General features: G+C 36.8%; 1 protein-coding gene across 3 annotated transcripts; it reads right to left on the bottom strand.

Moving 5' to 3' along the window:
* Positions 1-118: 118 nt before the first annotated feature.
* LOC131533240 (glycogen debranching enzyme-like) lies at positions 119-26566 on the bottom strand. Of its 3 annotated transcripts, none has more exons than XM_058765446.1 (34): positions 26490-26566; positions 25694-25843; positions 24459-24669; positions 24195-24364; positions 21773-21976; positions 20138-20319; positions 19940-20051; positions 19726-19852; positions 18923-19025; positions 18737-18834; positions 16748-16887; positions 16438-16625; positions 16091-16214; positions 14594-14757; positions 14311-14412; positions 11299-11454; positions 10157-10307; positions 9865-9989; positions 9460-9572; positions 7163-7297; positions 6868-6998; positions 6646-6782; positions 6330-6463; positions 6053-6228; positions 5196-5298; positions 4898-5123; positions 3862-3979; positions 3649-3784; positions 3365-3477; positions 2524-2735; positions 2348-2445; positions 2079-2166; positions 1545-1678; positions 119-1403 (listed from the first exon to the last, which is right to left on the bottom strand). In XM_058765446.1, the coding sequence occupies exons 2-34, from the start codon at positions 25773-25775 to the stop codon at positions 1286-1288; spliced, it is 4611 nt and encodes a 1536-aa protein (XP_058621429.1). In that variant the 5' UTR covers positions 25776-25843; positions 26490-26566; the 3' UTR covers positions 119-1285. The 3 variants fall into 3 exon arrangements, with proteins under 3 accessions (XP_058621429.1, XP_058621430.1, XP_058621431.1); XM_058765447.1 differs by lacking the exon at positions 16091-16214 and adding an exon at positions 15585-15708; XM_058765448.1 differs by having other exon boundaries at positions 25694-25800; positions 26490-26550.

Genomic DNA, 26566 nt, shown 5'->3' with positions numbered 1-26566 from the left:
GCATGTGAAGATCAGATATCATGCCCAGTTAAAAACAACTCAATTGTATGCATATATTCCCCATATTTTCGACAGAAAATTAGTAAAAAATCATGGTTAAAAAAAAATCTTCACAGTGTAAAATTATCAAATTCTCCTTTAATTGAATTCATTTTTTCTAATGCATATTAATACACTTATTGGCTTAAAAAACCAATTAAATGGATTGTTATTATTTAATAAAGAAGCACTCGGCTCTGATGTTAGCACTCCTCTTTTGGCTTTTCCATAAAACATAGCATCAATTTAATTAAAATACCTGATATTACTTTTATCAATAAAAAATTCCCATGAGAAATTGTATAACCGCTTTTTCCAATGTGGTGTAAATAATATACTGTATATAATCTACATTTTCTGTAACTGTATGTTAGACAAAATTGATCTGTGGACAACATCTAATTAGCAAAGATGCAGAGAAAAAACTGATAGGCTACAGAAGAAATGCACAGAAAACTTTGAATGTGTAATTCAACATGTGTTTTCCTTGTAGGGGCAACCCAGAGAATTTAAATCTCATCTGTGTTTTCAATTCCAACCATGCTGGCATTATATGGCAACACTGTACCATAGTGGGTTAATCACACTGAACATATGTATTTTGTACGCTACATGGGTTGTTTTATTAAGCTGTCACTCTTAGATCAAAATTGAGATCAACAATAATGCAGGGCATCTCTGTAAGGCACGAGTGAGACTAAACTATGTACATCATTTTACATGCAGTAGTTTGTTGTGTAAAGTACGTAGGTTCATGAAGGCAGAACAATGAGTTTTTGTTGCCCATGAGCAGACAATGAAGCAACCATGACTTGGCAAAAAAAAAAAGACTGCCCATATTGTGAATCTAAATTAAGATCTGTTTGTAACAGCTCTAAGATTTTGTAATATGAATTTAGAGAATGAAACAAAAGACCAGTTGTATTTAAAGGTAAGGAATCTATTCTTTTTTTTTTTTTTTTTCATATGTACTTTCATAAATCATAAATGGGCATAAATCTGTTTTTTAACCAACAAACCGAATCTAAATATGCTGGTAGTAACTAACAAAGAGTGTAAACATGACAGAAAAACCTCTAAAAGTGAGTTGGCGCAATCAAAATATAATGTGTTTACATTTCTACCAAACATCTCAGACAGTAACAGCACATATTTGTGTCTGCACAGGGTTGTGAATGTAAAACTATGTCCTCTGAACTTCGCAGGAAGTTGGCAAGAAGTATATGAGAGCTTGTCCTTGACATAATCATAAATCATATAGGGCCTCCAGAACAGTGGCGATGGACCAAGCCTGTGTTTCACAACTGAATGGGCAGTACTGTCCGTTTTCATTGGTCAGCTCAGGTAAACCTTTCCAAGGTGATCTAGATCAAAGAGAACATATAGATATGAAATATTATATACTGTGCAAATGACTCATACTCAGTCTCCTGTAGTTTCAAATCATTCCACCGTTTTGAAAGAAATTAAACTGTATTATTGTATTGGTGTGAGCTCTGCAATACCTTTCTAAATGGGTATAAAGTGTAGACAGAACATTCTTGACCAGGTACACACTTTCGTTGTACTTCTCCTGGCCCATTTTCTTAGCAAAATAAAGCTTGGCTCGTAAGAAGTATCCAACTGGCCACAGCCATTCCTGTAAATTAATGATGGAATGTGCATAGTGAGAAAGAGAAAGAGAAAGAGAAAGAGAGAGAGAGAGAGAGAGAGAGAGAGAAAGAGAGAGATAGAACTATGTTAAAGGGATAGTTCACCCAAAATTGAAAATTGTCATTCTTTACTTGTTCCAAACCTGTTTCTTCTGTTGAACATAAAAGATGACGTTTTGAAGAATGTAAGTAACGAATAGTTGCTGAACCTCATTGACATCCATAGTATGGAAAAAAAGTACTACGGAAGCCAATGGAGACCACAAACCAAAATACTGTACATTCTTTTGCATTCAGCAGAAGAAAGAAACAACTTGAGGTTGAGGAAACAATGACAGTTTTAATTTTGGACAAACTATTCCTTTAATGTAATGAATGAAAACATACAGGTCCTTGGTGATAGTTGAATCCTTTTGCACAATTGTAGTTGTCATTATCCAGAGCGTTGTCATAAACACCACAGTACACCAGATCACTGTTAAACAAATACAGACACACCAACAAAGTTTCTAAATACAAATGACTTCACCAATGCACAAATGTTCTAGACTAAACCACTTATCAAACCATGTCCAGTCAGCCAGCCAGAAGAGCGCACTTTAACACAAGTAGCTGCTTAACCAACAGGCAGACAGCAGGTGTTGTTTTCTACTCACTCTGGATCCAGCGTTTTCATTCCCAGAGGACCGAGCAGCTTCTTCTCTACTATCTCTAAAGCCTTCCATGCTCTTTGCACTGTAAACAACTCTGGTGCCTAGTGAAACAAAGGACTGTATAACAGAACATCCTTAAAAATTCTTGGAAAGAATCTCTTATAAGCACTTGAACTCACCACCACCATGGCGATGGTGAAGTTGGGTCTGAGTTGGTAGTCACACCAGGGGCTAGAGGTCCCGTAACTGTCTTTGTAAATGCATTTCTTGTGGACCAGGTCAGGGTGTTGTTCATTTGGGTCTGAAGGGTCATCTGACACGTAGAAAAACCTTTCAAAATTATCCTGGATCAATTGATTCCACTCTTTATAGGACACCGACTGTTCTGTTCCTGGATAAAATGACACTGTAATGGTCATGATGAATCTTTAAAATATACGAAAATTGATTAGCATGCTGTCAGCTGAATATACTGTATCATAACAGTGAATTATGATACTACTGATGGTGTGTCTTTTCAACAGGACACGAATGTTTAGATTCAAAAGTGAGTCACTGTAGCAACAATCTTACGCACACGGCACACCACTAAAATGTTGCTTTGGTAGTTAACCTTTTCTGATGGAATGTAAATAAGTAAAATAAATGTACCTTATTTAAAATATAGTACTAAATAAAATAAATCAAAAGACAAAACAAGATAAAAAAAATATATATATATATATATATATATATATATATATATATATATATAATTACTGGCACCTTATTTTGTAATAAAATTAATTAAAACTAAATATTTTATTATTGCCACTTTATCTTGTAAGAAAAAAAAATAAATGGCACCTTTTTTTTGTAAAACTTATCTAAAATAAAAACATATTAATAGTAAATATTAATAAATATTTGTAAAAATCACTTTGTAATAAAATACAGTATTTCATTACTGGCACAAACAAACAAAAATAAGTAAGCATTGACAGTTTCATTGAGAATGAGACTGTGTTAAAGAGGATGTACCATCTCTGTGTATTGTGACAGAGGAGTATGGGAAATTTCCATTCTCATTCATCGTCATCAGCCAGCGCAGCGCTGACTTACAGAGACCCACAATCTCCACCGCAGAGCCGTCCCTGCACATAAACACAACACCATCATCCACTTGACGTATCGACGACTGGTTTATCCAGGCTCAAAGCTACTCAATCTCAGTGTTTCACATTGAAAGCGTTCTTTTGTGCTAAATACAGTGGAGCATTATATGGGTTTAGCATGACAGGTATGTTAGCGGGTAGTTATAGTACCTGGGTGTGGCTGGAACACCTCTATTATGGGCTTTGTTGCTCTCTCCCATTTTATCCATCCACGTTCCACAGTTGAAGCGATTTCCACCGTAAACAAATCCTGTCTCTGGATTTACTTTGGCTTCCACATTAAAGCCTATGGGACAGAACAATAGGAAAAGTGAGGTATGGTTTGAGACAGACATGCAAAAACAGTCTTTGACTGTGACTCACCTTCATCTCGCATGTTGTTGTCGATCTGTGGACCTGCGTTTCTCTCTCTGAACTCTATTCCCTGCATATGACGCTGCATAGCCTCTTGAATAACCACATATAACGGCTGGTCGTGAACCTGATACAATTCATGAACAAAAATATTAACAGTCTTCAGTCAAAATGAACCCATGCCACATCAAAAATAAACAAAAACAATAGTTTGTGCATTGTGCCTTTATAATCTTATTAAATATGTACAGATTTGCATGTTAAAAGTGATATATATACACACTCAACATAAAAATGTCACATAAAATTTTTTTTTAACAATTGTAAAAAGGTTGTTTAATTATACAAAACATTTACAAACATTAATAAAATAAAACAAAATCAAATAAAAAAAAACATTGGCATTCTGGAATATTCTGGCCATACATTTCAATAAAGCATTTTTTAATATGAGGACTAAGACTGTTAAGCTCCAAAATGACAAAAAGCTCCACAAAAACAGCATGGTGGTCCACATAAATCATATACCGGTCACGTGTCTGTTTCTGTTTAGTTCCGTTTTTCCCTTATTTGGTATTTCCTGTTCTAGTTCAGTTAATCTTCGTTCATTCGTATCACTGATCATTTCTTTAGCCACGTCCCGTAACAATAATAGCATAGTGTGATGAATTTAATGTTATTCACTTCAAATCTGGCCCTAGACATTCTTGGGCAATTAATTAGCCACTTTCATAGTATTTCTATGGTGCTTTTGTGTCCTTTTTGAAGTCTGAAAGCTCCAGTGCCAATTCATTGTAATTGCATGCACAAAAAAAAAAAAATCTCCTTTTGTGTTAAACAGAATAACCCAAGTCTGCACCTATTATGAACCGTGTGATATCACATTTAGTATATGAGCAAAATGTCTCAAAATGAAAGATGCTAACCATTGCTAATGTAATAAGCAATGGTGAAACAAAATCATAAAACTTGAATGTTTATTTATTCCAGTGGCATTGTACTGTATCAAGTATCATAAGCAGTCAGAGATTGTTTCCATTCTTACCACTGTCCCCAGGGGCTGTGCCTCAGAATCATCAGTGGGATACATACGTGACACAGGACACATAAGAATATCTGTGCCGTTGGGCACAATATTACAGTAGTCCTGGATACACTGAAGCCACCACCATACTGCATCACGGCAGTTATAACGGGCTGCGACACCCTGACCTAGCAGATTAGGGATCAGACCGTGGCGCATCGTGCCAGCAAAGGCCAAGATGATATTTCTGTCAGAAACAACATCAGATTAGAGGACGATCTCAGAGTTATTGGTATGCATTATAAAATGAGATGCTCACCTGGCCTCTAGGTACCTCCCTGTCAAAAGCATGAGGCCACGCAGCGCTATGAAAGTGTCTCGCCCCCAACAGCGGAAGATTCCAGTGGAAAAATGTGGCAGACCTGCATGGGTGAATACATTTTTTCATAAAACAAATCCCACATTAAAAAGTTAGCATTATACAACTTAAAGGGATAGTTCACCCAAAAATTCTGTCTTTAATTACTCGCCCTCATGTCGTTCTATACCCGTAAGACCATCGTTCATCTTCGGAACACAAATTAAGATATTTTTGATGAAACCCGAAAGCTTTTTGACCCTGCTTAAACAGCAACGCAACTACCACATTCAAGGGCCAGGTAGTAAGGTAGTAAATACATCGTTTGAATTGTTGAATAAAGTCGTTATTTGTGTTTTCTTTGACCACAAAAAGTATTCTCGTAGCGTCATAAAATTAAGGATGTCACATGAACTATTTTAATAATGTCCTTGCTACCTTTCTGGGCCTTGAACGTGGTAGTTGCATCGCTGTCTATGCAGGGTCAGAAAGCTCTCGGGTTTCATCAAAATATCTTAATTTATGTTCAGAAGATGAACAAAGGTCTTACAGGTTTGGAAGGACATGGGGGTGAGTAATAATGACAAAATTTTTTCATTTTTGGGTGAACTATCCCTTGAAGCCTCATTAAGCATGTGAATATGGTAGTATATGCGCAATTTTATAGGCATGGCAACACTTTTAGACAATATGCAGCTGGGGCCCTGCCTGGTATCAACCAAGTGGTTCTTTTTCTGTAATTTAAAGCATTAAATAAATATAAAAAGTCCTGGCAATCAAATGATTTACAGTAGATGGAACTGTTTATGAATCCAAACCTGCAGCAAGAGAAACGCAACACTGCTCCTCTTGTTTGGTCACACTGTTGAGTCTGACCGGGACATCCTCCAGTTCGGGAGAGAGAGGCGGCAGGGCAGCGACAAGACCCACACTACACATCTGAACTGACCCCAGGGCCAGCTGCTTAACCAGAGTTGACCCATTCTGAACAAAGCTGTAACCCATTACACACATTTACAAACTATACCCCACACAGTACAAATATTAAATACACTCTCATACTCTAATATTAAACTTTTAAAAAAGAGAACTAACCTGGACATTTGGTTGAAAACAGCATCTACAGCCGTGACGTACGCCCCGACAATAATGGCATCAAAATAACAAGGCACTAAGTAGCGTGGGATATGGTTGAGGTATGTAAATACAGAGCTGAACCACTTTCCAACCTATGAAAAATAAGAACAATTTATTTAGATGAGAAGTGTGCCACAACAAAGTGCAAAACAAAAAAGCTACTTTTATATATTTTTTAAGATAAGAATGGTTTGAAAAAGACTCGGGGTGAGTTGCATGCCAAACTTCATTACTTCCCCACCAAACATTACTAAAAACAGATTTCCTTTCTTACCTCCCGCAGAGCTCCACCTTTATTCATTAGGCGAGAACTCACGTAATCGATCATCCAATCACCTTGTCTGAGATTGTCACAGAACGGATGTCCAAGGTCATTTTTGGGCCGAATTTCTGACAACACTGACACGAAACCTGTGAGTAATAAAAGCATGAGGTTTATACAGTCACATAGCTACATCGACCCGAAACCAATCCTGTTACATGTGTATTTTGGCACCTTGTAGGCCTCCATACTTCAGCGGCATCCAGGATGGTATATTGTAGCAGCCACCACCATCTTCCTGTTCCTCCGCTTCACAGCGGAATAACAACACGTTCAACTCAGCCAGAGTCAGTTTGGACATTAAACTGTCACATGATTTAAAACAATAGGCCTTAGTGAGAGAACTGAATTAAACTGACTCATATCATTATGTATTCAAATTAACTGTCAAACAGCACATATTTCGCTTTCTAAACAAATGAATAACTGGGAAGTGTATTTGAAAATGATTAAGGTAAAAATGACTCACAAGTCTAAAGCTATTTTCAGGATGCCAGGGACATTGATGTCAGTCAGACTGCCGGATTTATACAGCCGGTTAAATTGTGAGAGTTGAGTTCGCAGGTAGCCGACCATTTTCTGAGAGTTTGGATCGAGACTCACCCTGTGAGATCGATTGCATTTTTAAATGAATTAATGTGCATTTAAAGCAATTATTTATTTGTGTTCATGTGGTTTTAAACAAACAAAATGCTGTTATTTTTCCATGGAACACAAAAAACACTTCCATGGATTTGTCCCGTCTTTCAAGCTCCAAAAAAGACAATCATTTCTTTGTGTGCATGTTCCATGGAAAATATTACAGCATTTTGTTTCACCATTGCTTATGTAATAAGCAATGGTGAAACAAAATCATAAAACTTGAATGTTTATTTATTCCAGTGGCATTGTACTGTATCAAATATGTGTGTGTGTGTGTGTGTGTGTGTGTGTGTGTGTGTATATATATATATATATATATACACACACACACATATACACACAGTCATGGACAAAAATATCGGCACCCTTGCAATTCTGTCAGAAAATGCAACCCTTCTCTCAGAAAATTGTTGTAGTTGCAAATGTTTTGGTACTCACATGTTTTTTTTGTGCATTGGAACAACACAAAAAAAAGAGAAGTCAAATCTGATACAATTCCACACAGAACCCAAAAAATTGCCCTGGACAAAATTATTGGCACCTTTAACTTAATATTTGGTAGCACCCCCTCTGGAAAAAATAACGGAAATCAATCGCTTCCTGTAACCATGAATGAGTTTCTTATACCTCTCTACTGGAATTTTGGACCGCTCTTCTTTTGAAAACTGCTCTAGGTCATTCAGATTTGAAGGATGCCTTCTCCCAACTGCTGTTTTGAGATCTTTCCACAGGTGTTCTATGGGATTCAGATCTGGACTCATTGCTGGCCATTTCAGAACTCTCCAGCGCTTTGTTTGTAACCGTTTGAGTGCTTTTTGAAGTGTGTTTTGGGTGATTGTCCTGCTGGAAGACCCATGACCTCTGGTGGAGACAGCTTTCTGACACTGGCCACTACGTTGCGCACCAAAATTCTTTGGTAATCATCAGATTTTATGACACCGTTCACACAGTCAAGGCATCCAGTGCCAGAAGCAGCAAAGCAACCCCAAAACATATTTGAATCTCCACCATGTTTGACTGTAGGGACTGTGTTCTTTTCTTTGAAGGCCTCATTTCTTTTTCTGTAAACAGTGCCATGATGTCCTTTACCAAAAGCTCTACTTTTGTCTCATAGTACATTCTCCCAGAAGGATTGTGGTTTTGTCACATAAGTTTTGGCAAACTGCAGTCTGTTGTCCTCCTGGGTCTCCTACCATAGCGTCCCTTTTCATTCAGATGGCGACGGATAGTGCGAGCTGACACTGTTGTACCCTGTGTCTGCAGATCAGCTTGAATTTGTTTGGAAGTTAATCGGGGTTCTTTATCCACCATTCGAACAATCCTTCATTATAATTTTTCATTAATTTTGCTCTTCCATCCACGTCCAGGGAGGTTAGCTACAGTGCCATGGGCTGTAAACCTCTTGATGATATTGTGCACAGTGGACACAGGAACATTAAGATCTCTGGAGATGGACTTGTAGCCTTGAGATTGTCCATGTTTTTCCACAATTTTTTTTCTCTCAAATCCACAGACAACTCTTTACACCTCTTTCTTTTCTCCATGCTCAGTGTGACACACAACACAAAGGTTGAATCAACTTTTCTCCATTTTAACTGGTTGCAAGTGTGATTACTATATTGCCGACACCTGTTACTTGCCACAGGTGTGTCTAAATACAAATTACAGGAGCATCACATGCTTGAAAAGCAATTTTATTTCTTACAATTCTGACAAGGTGCCAATAATTTTGTCCAGTCCATTTTTGAGTTCTGTGTGAAATTTTATCAAATTTGACTTTTCTTCTCTGTTTTTTTGTGTTGTTGCAGTGCAAACAAAAACAATATTAAGCACATGAATACCAACACATTTGCAATTGCAACAATTTTCTGAGAGAAGTGTTGCATTTTCTGACAGAATTGCAAGGGTGCCGATATTTTTGGCCAGGACTGTATATATATATATATATATATATATATATATATATATGCTATATATGTGTATGTGTGTGTGTAATTTATTTTTATATTATTATAATTTTTTACAATTATTTACTCACCCATATGTCAACTTTAAAAAAAAAAAAAAATTTGAAACACAAATATATTAAATAGGATTCATTTCATTTGGTGTGTGTTTGTTTACCTGAATGCAATTACACTACCAGGTGTGAGCTTTTCAAACAAAATCTCTTCAACAAACTCACTGCGACCCTTTGCGGTGGCATCTCCCGGTTTTACGATTTCACTGTCCTTTAACTGAAAATAAACACATGTATTCAGGCCTACATCAGAAGGGACATGCTTTGCGCACAAGTACAGTAGTCAAGAAACTATAAAAGCGATATATAAATAAACTATAACTAAAAAAAAAAAAAAAAAAAAGAGCATACAAAACAAAGAGCATGCCAACAAATACCCAGAATACCCACAGAACAGGTTCTCTGTCTGTTAGTCTTTTCTCTGACAGCCATACAGATATAAATGTGATCCCAGCAGCCCTCCCCTTCATGTCACAGCGCAGCTGCTACCAACACAAGTGTCATGTTACCTGGATGTGTTCGCGGATCTCAACCGTGTAGTTCGGCATGCCATTAATAAACCTCTCATCTTTCACATATGACTCAGTGTTTCTCTCCACTGTACGTGCTTCTAAAATCACCTCATCGATTTTACCTGCGAAATGAGATGGCAGATAAGAAAAAAACATGTCTTGCTGGTTAGAAAATGAAATGTCAAACTACATCATGTGCAACATATAAAATAAAACAGAGGAGTTTGATTAACAACAACATAACTGGAAAGCAAGGTGCATTCAGTGCTAAAAGTGTTCACATTTGTACCTGGGATGTACATGGGGGCCAGATGCTCTCTGTATTGGTGTGTTTCGGGGTTTTTAAAGGCCGTACGAGACACAGTCACAACAGACTGATGTGTGCTGGGACAATGCCTGGTCACAGCCACAGTGTCTTCATCCAGCTGATCTACGTAAACCTTTGACATGCATGATGAACACATATTAGACACAGACAGTCATGTGCAGATTGTGCACTGATGAGAGGTTAGGTTACAGGTTTAAACCTTACAATGGGTCCCTACCACCCTAGTAAATACTTAATAACACATTTGAATACAGAAAGAGATCTTCTACAGAGGTTTGAAAAAGTATTTGGATAGTTAAAGATGTGTGAATGTCTTTGAATTAGATAGTAATACTCAGTGGTATTTATTAAAAAAAATACACAGTACACATTTAAAGGAAAAAATAATTAATAAAAAGTTTTTAATGTTAAACACTAGATATGCTGTTCAAAATTAATTTAAAATATCTGAATACTTTTTTGTTGTCAAATGTTAGTAGAAATGCAAAAAGATTTCATAAAAGTGAAGTTTGTCCTAAGAAAAGGTGAGAAATTTGAGAAATTTGTTTGCAGATGTAAAAAATATCTACTGCATAATTCATGCATTCATATACATTTTCTTTCATTTATTTATTCCTATATTTTTAGTTAAAATTATTAAACATAAGGTTTATACACAAAAGGTGTATTATCTTAAAAACAAAAAAGAGAATGAAAGAAAGTAAAAATTTTTAGAGCTTAATTAGAGATATAATAAAGAGATACAAAAACATACTTTTTAAAAAAAAATTGTCTCTTAAAAGTTCAAATACTGTTTAGGCCATTGTAAGTGCTTTAAATAAACCTGTTTCACATTTCTTATTTTAAAAAGACTTTGCATTCTAAGTTCATCTGATATGAGTGACAAGTTGAAACTATTCATAACTGTGTCACAGACGCTGTCTGATGAAGTTTGAACCTGAAACATTTCTTTAATCTAAATTTAATCCAAGGGAATACAACTTTAATCAGTTTAATCAGTATAAAGAACTTGATTACGAGTATCAAAGTCTCCTTCTGCTGTTGGCAGTTGTGACTCATAACACATTTTTTTTATATCAGTTATAAGTAAACATGATCCTGACCTGGGTGAAGCCCTTCTCTGCCAGCTCTTGGTGGAGTTTGTTGAGGGCAAGTTTTCCTGCCATTATACCAGTCTGGAGGTTCACCTCTCCAACAGAAGAAGGCAGTGCATCAGGATTCCACTTGGGGTATAGACGCTCTTCCTTTACTACTGAAATCTGAGGGGGAAAAAAGCACGGTTGGTTAGCTTTAGTAGTCAGCTTGTGCTTGTAAACAATGTACCAACACCATTACGTGGGCAAAAAGCATTTCTGTATACACATTTGCAAAATATTTGCCTGTTTGCTGCAAGGAATCCTAATATAAAGTGATCAGTCGCAAAACATTTATGGCTCAGATGACTGGCTCAAAAATAATTTCAAAAAACTATCTGTGAAGCAAAGATGGCAGCATGTTGTACATTTGCAGTGGAGTTAATCCCATTAAGACGAATGGGAATGCTAACCCATAGCTTTATCCAGGTATATTAGAACCCCCTGGGAAACATTTTGACCTGAAAAGAAGGAAAAAAATAATAACAGAACGGCTTTTGTTTATGTATGAATACCGACCCAGATACAAAAGACTCTGGCTGAGTGAGAAGAACAGAAATGATTTATAGAGGGAGTTTTATAATCAAGGTGCTGACAGAACAAAGGATTCTTGTTACATAATTTGGAATGACGTAAATATATTTTTTTACATCCGTCTTGTTACATAAAAATCATGGAGGGTAAATGAAATATGATATTCATGTAACAAAAAATCTTAACATTGACTACCATTCAAAAGTTTGGTGTCGGTCAGATTTCTAAAAGAAGTCTCTTAAGAAGTCTTTATCATTATCATTATCATGCTCACCAAGGCTGCAATTATTTGATCAAAAATACAGTAAAAAGGTGAAATATCATTTTGAGATATATATATATATATATATATATATATACACACACACACACACACACACACACACAAGACTAACAAGTCTTTTGATCAATTTAAGGCATCTTTGCTGAATAAAAGTATTCATTTAAAAAAATCTCTCTGACCCTAAATTGTTTTATGGTAGTGTATGATCAAAAAGCAGAAAAATGCTCCCTTCAAAGGAAGTAGAACGTCAACAAGACCAAAGTTTGTCCAAATCCAAAGTCTGTGTGACATCCTGTCTATTAAGATGTCTGGTTATGACTTATGACAAATACTGCACTCATTAAATATGTTTTTTGTCATCTTTAGTCATGGACAAACATATCGGCACCCTTGCCATTCTGTCAGAAAATGCAACCCTTCTCTCAGAAAATTGTTGTAGTTGCAAATGTTTTGGTACTCATGTTTTTTTTGTGCATTGGAACAACACAAAAAAAACAGAAGTCAAATCTGATACAATTCCACACAGAACCCAAAAAATTGCCCTGGACAAAATTATTGGCACCTTTAACTTAATATTTGGTAGCACCCCCTCTGGAAAAAATAACGGAAATCAATCGCTTCCTGTAACCATGAATGAGTTTCTTATACCTCTCTACTGGAATTTTGGACCGCTCTTCTTTTGAAAACTGCTCTAGGTCATTCAGATTTGAAGGATGCCTTCTCCCAACTGCTGTTTTGAGATCTTTCCACAGGTGTTCTATGGGATTCAGATCTGGACTCATTGCTGGCCATTTCAGAACTCTCCAGCGCTTTGTTTGTAACCGTTTCTGAGTGCTTTTTGAAGTGCGTTTCGGGTCATTGTCCTGCTGGAAGACCCATGACCTCTGGTGGAGACAGCTTTCTGACACTGGCCACTACGTTGCGCACCAAAAAATCTGATGATTACCAAAGAATTATGATACCGTTCACACAGTCAAGGCATCCAGTGCCAGAAGCAGCAAAGCAACCCCAAAACATATTTGAATCTCCACCATGTTTGACTGTAGGGACTGTGTTCTTTTCTTTGAAGGCCTCATTTCTTTTTCTGTAAACAGTGCCATGATGTCCTTTGCAAAAAGCTCTACTTTTGTCTCATAGTACATTCTCCCAGAAGGATTGTGGTTTTGTCACATAAGTTTTGGCAAACTGCAGTCTTTTTATGCCTTTGTGTCAGCAGTGGTGTCCTCCTGGGTCTCCTACCATAGCGTCCCTTTTCATTCAGATGGCGACGGATAGTGCGAGCTGACACTGTTGTACCCGGTGTCTGCAGATCAGCTTGAATTTGTTTGGAAGTTAATCGGGGTTCTTTATCCACCATTCGAACAATCCTTCATTATAATTTTTCATTAATTTTGCTCTTCCATCCACGTCCAGGGAGGTTAGCTACAGTGCCATGGGCTGTAAACCTCTTGATGATATTGCGCACAGTGGACACAGGAACATTAAGATCTCTGGAGATGGACTTGTAGCCTTGAGATTGTCCATGTTTTTCCACAATTTTTTCTCTCAAATCCACAGACAACTCTTTACACCTCTTTCTTTTCTCCATGCTCAGTGTGACACACAACACAAAGGTTGAATCAACTTTTCTCCATTTTAACTGGTTGCAAGTGTGATTATTATATTGCCGACACCTGTTACTTGCCACAGGTGTGTCTAAATACAAATTACAGGAGCATCACATGCTTGAAAAGCAATTTTATTTCTTACAATTCTGACAAGGTGCCAATAATTTTATCCAGTCCATTTTTGAGTTCTGTGTGAAATTTGATTAAGTTTGACTTTTCTTCTCTGTTTTTTTTGTGTTGTTGCAGTGCAAACAAAAACAATATTAAGCACATGAATACCAAAACATTTGCAATTGCAACAATTTTCTGAGAGAAGTGTTGCATTTTCTGACAGAATTGCAAGGGTGCCGATATTTTTGGCCAGGACTGTATATGTATATGTATATGTATATGTATATGCTATATATGTGTATGTGTGGTAGGTTCCTTGAATTTGCTTTAAAACAACAGATACTACGTCATGGTGACTTGGAAGCCTTGCAACCAGTTTTCTTAGAAGGTGCCTTCACACTAAAATGCTGTCTGTTTAATCATTGACATTCATCCAGACATTTTTACCTGGTGAGGTACGAGTTCATCATATCCTCTAGTGCTGCCTGAGGCACAGCACGCCATAGAGACGATAGCAGTGCTGGGTAAAGCATCAAACACTGAACGAACCTACAAGAAAAACTTTGCTTTTTTAATTTAAAAAATGTATATAACATAGTATAAAATACACAGTAAAACCAGTAGTAATTACTTCAACATATAAAACACAAAATATAAACAGTTTACAGGATGTTTAGTCTAAAATAATGTAGCACGTGTGGGATTTTTACTATAAATTACTGTTACTGACCTGAATAGGACATTCGTTGTCATGAGTAACATCCAAAAACATGGCGTGAGCGATTGACGGCACTAAAGGCCTGAGGTTTGGTTGTACAAAGGAACCTACAGGCTCCCCTCCGAAACGATATACCAGTCGACCTTCCTCATGACTGTCCCCAGCACTCATGGCCTCTGATGAAGTCAAAACATTTCTACTCATAAAAAGGCCAAAGTTTATGACAGGGTTGATGTTGTGTTACAATTGGGTGTTGTTGTTGTTCTTGTTTTTTTTTTTAACTATGGCACTTTCCATACTCTCACTAGCATATTTAATTTGTGTACTAACTATATATGTACTGTACATACATCACAGGGGAATTATGTCATTTTTCTCTGAAGGTCATAAACATTAGCACCACAGCTTGGTTGCTCATCATTATCCAAATAATATATTCACACTTTTAGAATAATTTGAAAAAAATTACAGATTTATTGGAAATGATGCACAATAAAACGTACACCAATTGAAAAAAAAAAAAAAAAACTTTAATAATGATTGGATATCAACTTTGGACACCAATATTTGTTTAATTAATGATATGAAATATTTTGAAATGGTATTTATTTACATTTTGCTGAGATTATCATAGCTTTAAAAACTTTATTTTAATGATATATGTCTATTCCTGGGTTAAGGGTAAAACAATACAATGTAAACATATTAGGTACAAAGAAAAAATAAGCAAAAATAACTGTCATTTTTATGTGGCATAAAAGCCAGTAGATGAAAAATCCATCCAAATCTAACATCTCAAATTTAAGAATATTTTCTGTCAAACACAACTCAAATTCTACTAACAGCAGCTGTGGTGTTTTAGCTCATTTTGAGGAATGAGTCAGAATAATTTATTGTCATAATCAACAGCATGCCGACACTTGCTGTATTTGCATTTCACACATCATGTTCCTTAATTCTGTGTGTCACTGCAACTGCATTTCACAATCTCTGTGCGTCTTACCTCGGATAAGGGAGGTAATGCCAAGCCTAGTCATAAAGATATTGTCCAGCTCCTCGCTGCCAGTGAAGAGCTCAGCCACCACATACAGATCAGGCCTGTGCTGACGAGCAACAGCCAACATATACTGCAGCCCACCCAGCACACAGCAGGAAGGTTAGATAGACAGAATGATAGATAGGGTGACAGGTAGATAGCATAGAAACAATTTAAGCAAGACAGACAGATGAAGGTGTGCAGTGTATGACAAAAAAATAGGAACATGCTCAGGTTGCATAATCAGTCGTTATTGCATAAAGCAGGTTTATTAGTAATGAAATGTTTTATTAATGACATATTATCATGTGCACGTGAAATGCATCAAGTCAAATTGAATGATGGAGAGAAAGAGTTAATGTTGCCAAAAAAGATATGAATGTTTTGAGTAAACAAAAGAGAGGAAGAAAAAAAAACACAGAGAGCAAATTCAGCATCAAGGGTAAACATGTGTCTCTTGCAGTCTGCAGTACCTCTGACAAGACTAGTTATTCCCAGCCGATTAACAAACAAATTGTCAAGCTGTTCACTTCCTGTAAAGAGTTCGGCTATCACATAAAGATTGGGCCTGACCACTCTGGCTGCAGCTAACATGGCCTATAGACACAATATACAAGATGTCACATCCAACAGCACCTGCAGTACAACCTCAGAACGAACGAAACTACATCTTTTTAAAATGAAAATGATCACTTTATGAATTTACAATGACACTGCAGAACCTTCTGAGTTTCTGCCTGTAGCACACAACGTCATTTGTATAAATATATCATGAAATATGCATGCAGATCAAAAATAAAGTGGAAATCTGAGCATGTACCTCAGCCACATGAAGGGGTGTGGAGTGGCAGTTATCCAGACGCACACCGGAGAAATGTTTGGCTGTGATCTCCGTGTACTTCTTCATGTGAGCCCATAAGTATGGACTGTCCTCTGGTTTGTCGCCATAGCGAAGTTTCACGCTGTCACTCCAGCAAACAAGCTCTCTTCTCAGGTAAACATTAGATCCTAAAAGACCAGCTAGACGTTCTTAGTCACTTTCTAGACCAGCATCAACCAGTGTGGACCAGCATGCTGGTATTTTCATTACCCTTCAGCAGAAATCAAAACAGACACATATTTTGAATCACCTGGCTCTGCAAAGTTTCTGAGCGGGTCATCTCCCATGACCCATCCGTTATGGGCGAGCAGATGACAAGCATCACTTGGATTCTGCATCAGCTGGTTTTCTTGCTCCATGGTCATGTCCTCAAACGGGAAGGTAAAATATCTGAATCATTAAAAAAAGGCCAAGCTGTAATTCTGCCATTCTCATCAGCGTATTTACAATAAAATGCCAAGTTTACAAAACACCAGATGTCTACAATGACCACTTCTGAGGAAACATTAGTAATTTAGATTTATTTGTGGAATAAAAAAAAGTTTTGTTTGAGGTAATTAAAAGTAGTTCACTCAAAAATGAAAATTTCCTTGAAATTTACTCAAGCCATCCAAGATGTATATAAGTTTGTTTCTTCATCAGAACAGATTTTGAAATTTAGTATTGCATCACTTGTTCACCAATGGATCCTCTGCAGTGAATGGGTGCCGTCAGAATGAGAGTCCAAACAGCTTATAAAACCACACAATAATCCACATGACTCCAGTCCATCAATTAACATCTTGTGAAGTGAAAAACTGTGTATATTAATGAAATCCAACATTAAGGAATTTTAACTTTAAACCATCACTTCTAATCAAAATGATTCCATAATAACAATTCCTCCAGTAAAAACACGCAGCCACTATTGTCCTCTGCCATCATAACCCACCAACAAATTTGTTTAGAACAGTTTTGGACAGTTTTCACTTGTAAACAGTGCTTAATCTGTGCATATTTCTGTCTTGATTTAGACTAAATCAAAACTGCGTAATTGTGGAAGTTTTACACTTACTATCGACAACTCCTTCTCCTTCTTCTCAGGTCAAAAGTCTGGGTGTCATCCTTGACAGTACTCTGTCGTAAATAATATTACACGGTCCGCATATTACTATCTGCGAAATATTAATCGTCTTCGACCATCTCTTTCTGTTAATGGTACTGCTGTCCTCGTGCATGCATTGGTTACCTCTCGAATTGACTACTGTAACTCTCTGCTCAGTGGTGTTTCACAGAAACTTACTCATAAACTTCAGATGGTTCAGAATTCAGCAGCTCGGATCATTACACGAACACCGTTGCATGAGCATATTACTCCAGTTTTAGGGCACCTTCATTGGCTTCCAATCAGATATCGTATTCAATTTAAGATTTTACTTTTTACTTATAAGGCTCTTTATAATCTAGCACCTTCATATCTTAGTGATCTGCTTCGTGTGTATGTACCTACCTGATCCCTCAGGTCTTCTGCTTCTGTGACTCTTGTTGTACCATCTGTACGTTTGACTACCATGGGAAGTAGAGCCTTTAGTTGTATTGCTCCGACGATTTGGAATACTTAACCTCAAGATATACGTAATAGTCTTAGTCTTTCAATTTTTAAATCACGTCTTCAAACTCATTTTTTTTAGATTAGCCTATCCTGAGTGATTTTAGTTATGTTATTGGGCATTGATTTTTTTTGTATTATGGTTTATTTTGTTGTTGTTTTTCCCCTCTGTTTAATTATGTATTTTATTATTGTAAGGTGTCCTTAAGTGTCTTGAAAGGCGCCCACAAATAAAATGAATTATTATTATTATTATTAAATGTCTTTTTCGCCGGAAAAAGCAATGTTATAGATAGAGGACTCATAATTTTGCAACAGAAGTAACGGTCTGAAGGTAAAATTGTCATTACTTGTGGATTGTTGTGATGCTTTTCTCAGTTTGAACTTCCATTCTGACGGCACCCATTCACTGCAGAGCATCCATTGTGGGCAAGTGATGTAATCACACTCGTCTACATCTTGGATGGCCTGTCAGCTGATTTCAGATTTCCTTACTCTTTTACAATATGTAAACACAAAACAAGCTGTGGCTGGCCAGTCAGATGATCTCTTCCTGTCTAAGTGGGCAGTTCTTGGCCAGAATATGTTGCAAAGCAGACCAGACTTGACAGATGCTGCCAGTGTTGCTCTGCAAGACTACATAATATTTACCTAGACACCAAAGGGTTTGTCCGGGTGACAGGTCCAAGTTGAGGGCCATGGGCAGCAAGCCTTTCATAACAAACCGTTCCCACTATGCAGTTTATAGCCTTGACGAAAGAAATGATATAAAGTAATCAGATTGACATCAAAACTAAACAGACAGATCATCTGTGAATCATGCACACAGAAACCAACCTTCTCATGATAACTATGCATTTCCTTATAGCATTCCACATTTAGTTCCTCTAGACTCTTCTTAAACCAATCACAGGACTCTTGGATGGATTTGGGACCATTACTGTTGTTTTGATAAGCACAAAAGCGGAAAGTTTATTTGTTTACAAAGTGCTGCACACTGGCATAATAAGAAGAAAAACAGACATAAAATCTAGATGTAATGTAGAAATGGATGAAAACCAATTAAGGAAATAAAAGTAATATAAAATAAAAAATATAATATAATATAGCATTCCAAACTTTGGTCAAATGTTTCTGTACGATTATTTGACAATGAAAACTGGAGTAATGGCTGCTAAAAAAAAATCAGCTTTGCCATTATAGGAGTAAATCAAATTTTATCACATTTTAAAATATATTATAACAGAAAACTGTTCTTTTAAAATGTAATTTTTTTAAATATTACTGTATTTTTGATCAAATAATTGTAATTTGTTCAATAATTCAGTAACAATATAGACTTACAAAACAGTAAGTCTTAAATAAATAAAATACTAAAAAAAAATACTTAAAATACTTTGACCTATTGTACTTTGACAAATACATATAATTTTATGAAGGGTCTGCCATGTTGACATTATATGACCATCTGAATATTATTACTTTATTGTGACTACACTTGTTATGATTGTACTTATCTAACCCTGACCTTTTCATGTGAGATAATTAAGAACTAAACAGACATTTGGTCACAGAAAACAAATACTCTATTCAAAAAAACATTAATCATTAAACAGATCTTGAACATGAAGTGAACTCACTTGTGTCTGCCAAACATCTCCAGTGCCAGTTGCATGTCTACAGTGTTGCTGAGGCGTCTGTACTGTGAATCCTGGATGACTTCCAATTTTGGCTTTCCCTCTAGCTCAGGCCCGGCAGGTCTGTTACCTGCAGGTGGCAAATACACCCAACTTAGCTCAGACCCTACAAAATACAAGTGAAAGAGCATCCAAAAACATGCTAACAAACACTCACCAGCCTGAAGAACCTTCCTAAACTGCTCCACGGCTTTCTCAACGTTCACCTGTAGAAACTCCCATAGTTTCAATTGGGAGAAAACCTCTGTCCACAGAAGCCCTCTAAGGATCTGAAACATCAAGCCAATTTATTGGTCACCACAAACTTTAAAGTATTTTTGGAATATAAAAAACCTGTGACACCCTCAAGACTCACATTAATGCATTTGTCATTCTCAATAAGAGGTGGAAGGCCGCTGTCTTTGCATTTTCCATCTGCTATGGCACAGCTGAAATGCCACAGGGCTCTGTCCAGCAGCCAGGCTGGCTTCAGATGAGGAGAGTTTACCAGGTTATAGCCACACTCTGGATGGAGTCTGATCCACTTACTGTTGGCAGCTAACCAAAGGAACAATTATAGAATCATAACCTCTACAGACTGGGGTACAGACATTATTTCATCATCACTTTGACCATTTATCCATTTTATTTCAGCCAAAAGGAGTGCTTTGTTTTCAAAAGCCAAACATATGGAAGTGCAGTCTTGTGTACCTGTTAGTATGGGATTATATTACATACACTAAATCAACAGTATGCACATATTAGGGAAATGAAAAGGTGACATGTAAACGTACTTAAATGACCGGAAATTAATTGTATGCAAGTTTCTGATAAGGACTGGTATGTTTGCATAAAATAAAGCAGTAAAATCAATTTCAAAATGGCTCATTAAGTGTTTAAAGAACTGATCTGATTGCACATTAACAGTATCACGGCCGTTCTGCTCCACAAACGATGACAGCTGTGTTTAAAAGATTAAAGAGCAGCAAACGCTTCCTGTAGCAGCTTACCAAAGACATCAGAAGTACCTCTGAGTCCAAAAGTATTGATATTAATAAAATACATCCTTTTTTACTTCTCGCAGCCAGTGATTACAAAAAACAGTATTTTGTTTTGGGATAAAACTAAGAAAATGTACCTGAGGCATGGAATTATTTGGTATTGCATATTTATAAGCATACAAAATATGTAAATAGCCTTCCCTTTTCCAGTAAGATAAGATGTGGAAACTTCAGTGCGTTCCTTTAAAGTTTCATTAGACTCTATTATGAGAATAAGAATTAAAAACAAAAAGAATACTGACCACCAAACATTTAAACTGTAAGAAACAATAAAAAATGTCCCATATTTACACACATTTATATTTTGAGGGGATACTGTCATTTTTTCTATACTGAACAATATGTTTGAAAAATCTAATTAAGAAAAAATAAGTCAGGCAGGAAGATTGCTGAATTTTGACTGTAAATTCCACTGTCTCATACTTAAAGCATGCTGAAATCTTACCTTAACATCTACAGCTAACATACCGAAAGCAAAATAAGTGCTAAAATGCAAACCTAAGCAAAATCTAAAACCTGAATCTAAAACAAAAGCTGTTTGTCAAGAAACAGTTTTCAGTTTGACACCTTATTAACCTATACAGTGTTCATGAGGTCAGATTTGTTCCCATGATATACATGCAGCAGAGAGCAACATGAAACATTAGAATGTCACAAAGAACAAGGCGACCAACGTTAATCTTCCTGCAGAGCGACTGAAAGGTCAAAAATCTCAACCATTGTGCCACAGATGTGACCAGCTTTCATCGACACTGATCGCTGCAATTTATATATAAATAGCCTAACCACTTCGTTCTTGGTCTGCTGTGTCATTCTTCAGAGATGACACTGCCATCCCAATAAGATGAACAGCCGAAGCCAGAGGCTTCCAGACACTGGAAACACGATACAGTGCTCGAAGGTTCTCCTAGCCTTATTCACTACATGCTAAAGACGTAGCAGAAACACACCTGTGTGGTTGTACACAACATCTGTGATGCAAAGCATGTTCCACTCTTTCTTCATTTTTTCCGTCAGGTTGCCGACATCCATCCAGGTGTAATTCTTTCCAGGTGGGGAGAAATCAGGGTTCAGCTCCAGCTGATCGGCTAAGGAGTAGCATGACTGTGATGCGCCTAGTTTCTGAAGAGGTGTCAAGTGGATCATATTGTAACCTGAACATAAAAAAACATGTATAATTCCATCTTAAAATTAAATTGAGTTTTTTTTTTTTTTTTTGTACATTACATGTCTAAATTTGGACAAAATAGGTTGTTACTTGGTGTTTGAATTAGTCAACACCACTAATCATTAAAAAACTGAGCTTGTTTGCAGCTGAAAGGGAAATTAATATTAATTTCATTTTGTCAAATTAGAAGATGCTTGTCCAGACTGCTAAAAAACACAGGCACACACACTCTCAGAAATAAAGGTACAAAAGCTGTCACTGGGGCTGTACCTTTTCAAAAGGTACACTTTTGTACCTATTAGGTTCAAATATGTACACTTTAAGTACTAATATGTACCTTTAAGGTACCAAAATGGACCCTTTAGGTACAAACATGTACCTTTTGAAAAGGTACCGCCCCAGTGACAGCTTTTGTACCTTTATGTCTGAGAGTGCATGGCCTGCGTGCTAATACTGTATTTATGTGACTCTGAAAAGCTGTAATAACCCACAGATGGTCAAAGTGAATGAACTGCAACCTGGTTTTATGTAGAATGTGTCTATGTCTTATACAGGTGCTGGTCATATAATTAGAATATCATCAAAAAGTTGATTTATTTCACTAATTCCATTCAAAAAGTGAAACTTGTATATTATATTCGTTCATTACACACAGACTGATATATTTCAAATGTTTATTTCTTTTAACTTTGATGATTATAACTGACAACTAAGGAAAATCCCAAATTCAGTATCTCAGAAAATTAGAATATTTACATTTGAGTTTCAATTAATAACCATCCCTAAAGTATAAATTCTGGGTATCTCTTGTTCTTTGAAACTACATTAATGGGGAAGACTGCTGACTTGGCAATGATCCAGAAGACGAACATTGACGCCCTCCACAAAGAGGGTAAGTCACAGAGGGTCATTACTGAAAGGTGTGGCTGTTTACAGAGTGCTGTATCAAAGCATATTAAATGCAAAGTTGACTGGAAGGAAGAATTTGGGTAGAAAAGGTGCACAAGCAACAGGGATGAACGCAAGCTTGAGAATACTGTCAAGCAAAGCTGATTCAAACACTTGGGAGAGCTTCACAAGGAGAGAACTGAAGCTGGAGTCAGTGCATCAAGAGTCACCACGCTCAGACGTCTTCAGGAAAAGGGTTACCAAGCCACTTCTGAACCAGAGACAACGTCAGAAGCATCTTACCTGGGCTGTGGAGAAAAAGAACTGGACTGTTGCTCAGTGGTCCAAAGTCCTCTTTTCAGATGAAAATAAATTTTCCATTTCATTTGGAAATCAAGGTCCCAGAGTCTGAAGGAAGAGTGGAGAGGCACAGAATCCATGTTGCTTGAAGTCCAGTGTGAAGTTTCCACAGTCAGTGATGATTTGGGCTGCCATGTCATCTGCTGGTGTTGGTTCACTGTGTTTTCTGAAGTCCACAGTCAACGCAGCCATCTACCAGGAAATTTTAGAGCACTTCATGCTTCCTGCTGCTGACCAACTTTATGGAGATGCAGATTTCATTTTCCAACAGGACTTGGCACCTGCACACAGTGCCAAAGCAACCAGTATCTGGTTTAAGGACCACGGTATCCCTGTTCTTAATTGGCCAGCAAACTCGCCTGACCTTAACCCCATAGAAAATCTGTGGGGTATTGTGAAGAGGAAGATGCGATATGCCAGACCCAACAATGCAGAAGAGCTGAAGGCCACTATCAGAGCAACCTGGGCTCTCATAACACCTGAGCAGTGCCACAGACTGATCGACTCCATGCCACGCCGCATTGCTGCAGTAATTCAGGCAAAAGGAGCCCCAACTAAGTATTGAGTGCTGTACATGCTCATACTTTTCATGTTCATACTTTTCAGTTGGCCAAGATTTCTAAAAATCCTTTCTTTGTATTGGTCTTAAGTAATATTCTAATTTTCTGAGATACTGAATTTGGGATTTTCCTTAGTTGTCAGTTATAATCATCAAAATTAAAAGAAATAAACATTTGAAATATATCAGTCTGTGTGTAATGAATGAATATAATATACAAGTTTCACTTTTTGAATGGAATTAGTGAAATAAATCAACTTTTTGATGATATTCTAATTATATGACCAGCACCTGTATATTACACTCCATAAACCCCAATACGGAGTAAATACCCATTTTATAGATATCAGTAGTATATGTTTGTCATACATGCGTTTCAACAAATAGTGATTCATACCAGTTTCCTTGGCCACTCTGAATCTGTCTAGCCATTCATCCAGAGAGCCCAAACACTTAGCAAGGTAAGTCTGAATTGTAATGCAATCAAGAGGCAGGATCTTCCTCTCATGGCCAATACGCAACACTGGATCCACAACAATGTAGCCACCTCCAGTTCTTTCCTCATGCCTGCATACACAGTAGGGTAACACATTTTTTTCTAGGAAGGAATTAGATGCTGGCTAAATTCCAAGAAGTAAAAACAATAATACAACTTACTCACCCACACCCAAAGTAATACTGATAAGAGCCTGCTATCTCCAGGTCCAGTTTGCAGTATTTGTCTGAATCATCCTCTCTGCCGCTGGGGTTCACCCACTCCAGCTGACGGAAGCTGGAGCTGATGAACTTCTTGCCCGGTGCTGGGTAGTTGGTGTGGACATGCACACTCTTACCCTGCAGGGTAGGACCCAGGCGGAACTGAAGCTCAAAGCCTAAGTGAATTGAAATGTGAGTCACATGAGAAAACAGCAGGGGGAGTTGCGCATCAAATAACCCTGAAAATCTGAAACTTTTGATTAAATAGTGCATTTATCGGTCAAAATCCTTGCATCGTAAATTATTGTGTTCAATAACTTATGCTGTTGTCCTTAGCAATTTTTTTTTATTTTTTTAATAAAAGGGCTTAAATATTTATACTTTTATATTTATACTTTTATATATACTTTTCATGTGTTGTGTAATTTATGTTTTAGAACAAATCATTTAAAAAAAATTACTCTATATTTGCAGTTATCGATTAATGAAATATGTTCTTTATTTCTCCTTTAAAGACATTGGTTATAAAAACCATGATGTTGCTTTTGCATGTTTTGTTTTAGGGTACAATTTGAAAAAAAGTATCTAATCCATGGTATTTTAGTGCATATTTAGAGACATGCCATGCAAAAAGCCAGTGCTAAAATGTGGAAATTGTAGAACATTTATGCTTTACAACAAACATCTCTTCAAGTAGACTTACTCACAAATCTAAGATATTTAAGCTATTTTACAAACCCATAAAAATTCCAGAGGAAACCCATGGTTTAAGTAAGCAGTATGCTGGTATTCTATTTCATATACAGCATCAAAATGACCTTTGAATAATAAACTATATTTATATTATCTGCACTGCAAAACCTATAAGCACAACAGAAAATGGCATAGAACACCAGAACATTCCTCCGCTATATATAGCGGACAGCTTTTTGAATGTGATATTTGGTGCTCATGCACCACGAGTAACACGTAAATCTATCCAAAGCTCTTCCAGGGGTCCAAAGTGTTGAGTTGCAGAGAGTAATAAAGTAAGAGAAATAAGAGGGGTAGAATAAATGATGCATTAACACCAGAATTAAAAATGACACAATAAATATATAAAAGAATAAAAAAACATCATGATAGCATGATGATGATGATGACACTGCATTTGCAATGCACAACTGATTATAAGAAAGGAGTTGTAACAATTAGACATACCTTGTTCCAGGCGAAATAGAGTGCGCTCCAGTCTCTCCATGTCATTCAGGAGAAGCACTCTGGTCTGTTTGCCACGGAACATGTTGGCGGAGCTTTTTTGGGATGCCCTTTAAACACAGGAGAGGTTACCTCTGGATTTCCTAGCGCAGGCTGCCATATGATAACAACGAACAACATGTGAACAATTTGCTGCAATTGATATAGGCTAGTGGGGGATTTGCACGTTTCACAGATTCACAGTTTCTTAACTAATGTTTGCATAAAAATCTGACCTACTGACCTAACCTGACAAAACAGCACAGGGATAGATAGATAGATAGATAGATAGATAGATAGATAGATAGATAGATAGATAGATAGATAGATAGATAGATAGATAGATAGATAGATAGATAGATAGATAGATAGATAGATAGATAGCAGTGTAACACCAATCAAACAACTTCCAAAATATGCATGTCTACTGTATACTGTAAATTACTTTGCACACATACACATGCATAGCACATGATAAATATTGTATGATTAAATAATTATGTGTTGAACACTTTATATTGCACACAAATTTATAAACATTTAAAAGCTAAATTGTAGGTACTGTTACAACACTTAATGAACATACTAAAAAGACATTAAAACAATAACAAAACAAAAAACACTTATCTTGACACCTGAAGCCTCTTATTGGGATTTTGTCCAATTGATAGTACTTGACATGAATTCCATGCATTACTATGTAAAGTAACTATTAAAATGATGTGCCATAACTTAAATTAGATATGGAAAGTTTAATTACCAGCAACATCCGACAGACTCTTCACCGAGGTGTCACCCAATGTTGGCAATAGAGCAGACCTTGTGCGTCTAATAAGG

The sequence above is a fragment of the Onychostoma macrolepis genome, chromosome 24 (genome assembly GCF_012432095.1).
Source record: "Onychostoma macrolepis isolate SWU-2019 chromosome 24, ASM1243209v1, whole genome shotgun sequence".
Taxonomy (NCBI): Eukaryota; Metazoa; Chordata; class Actinopteri; order Cypriniformes; family Cyprinidae; genus Onychostoma; species Onychostoma macrolepis.
This window is presented reverse-complemented; position numbering and strand designations above follow the sequence as displayed.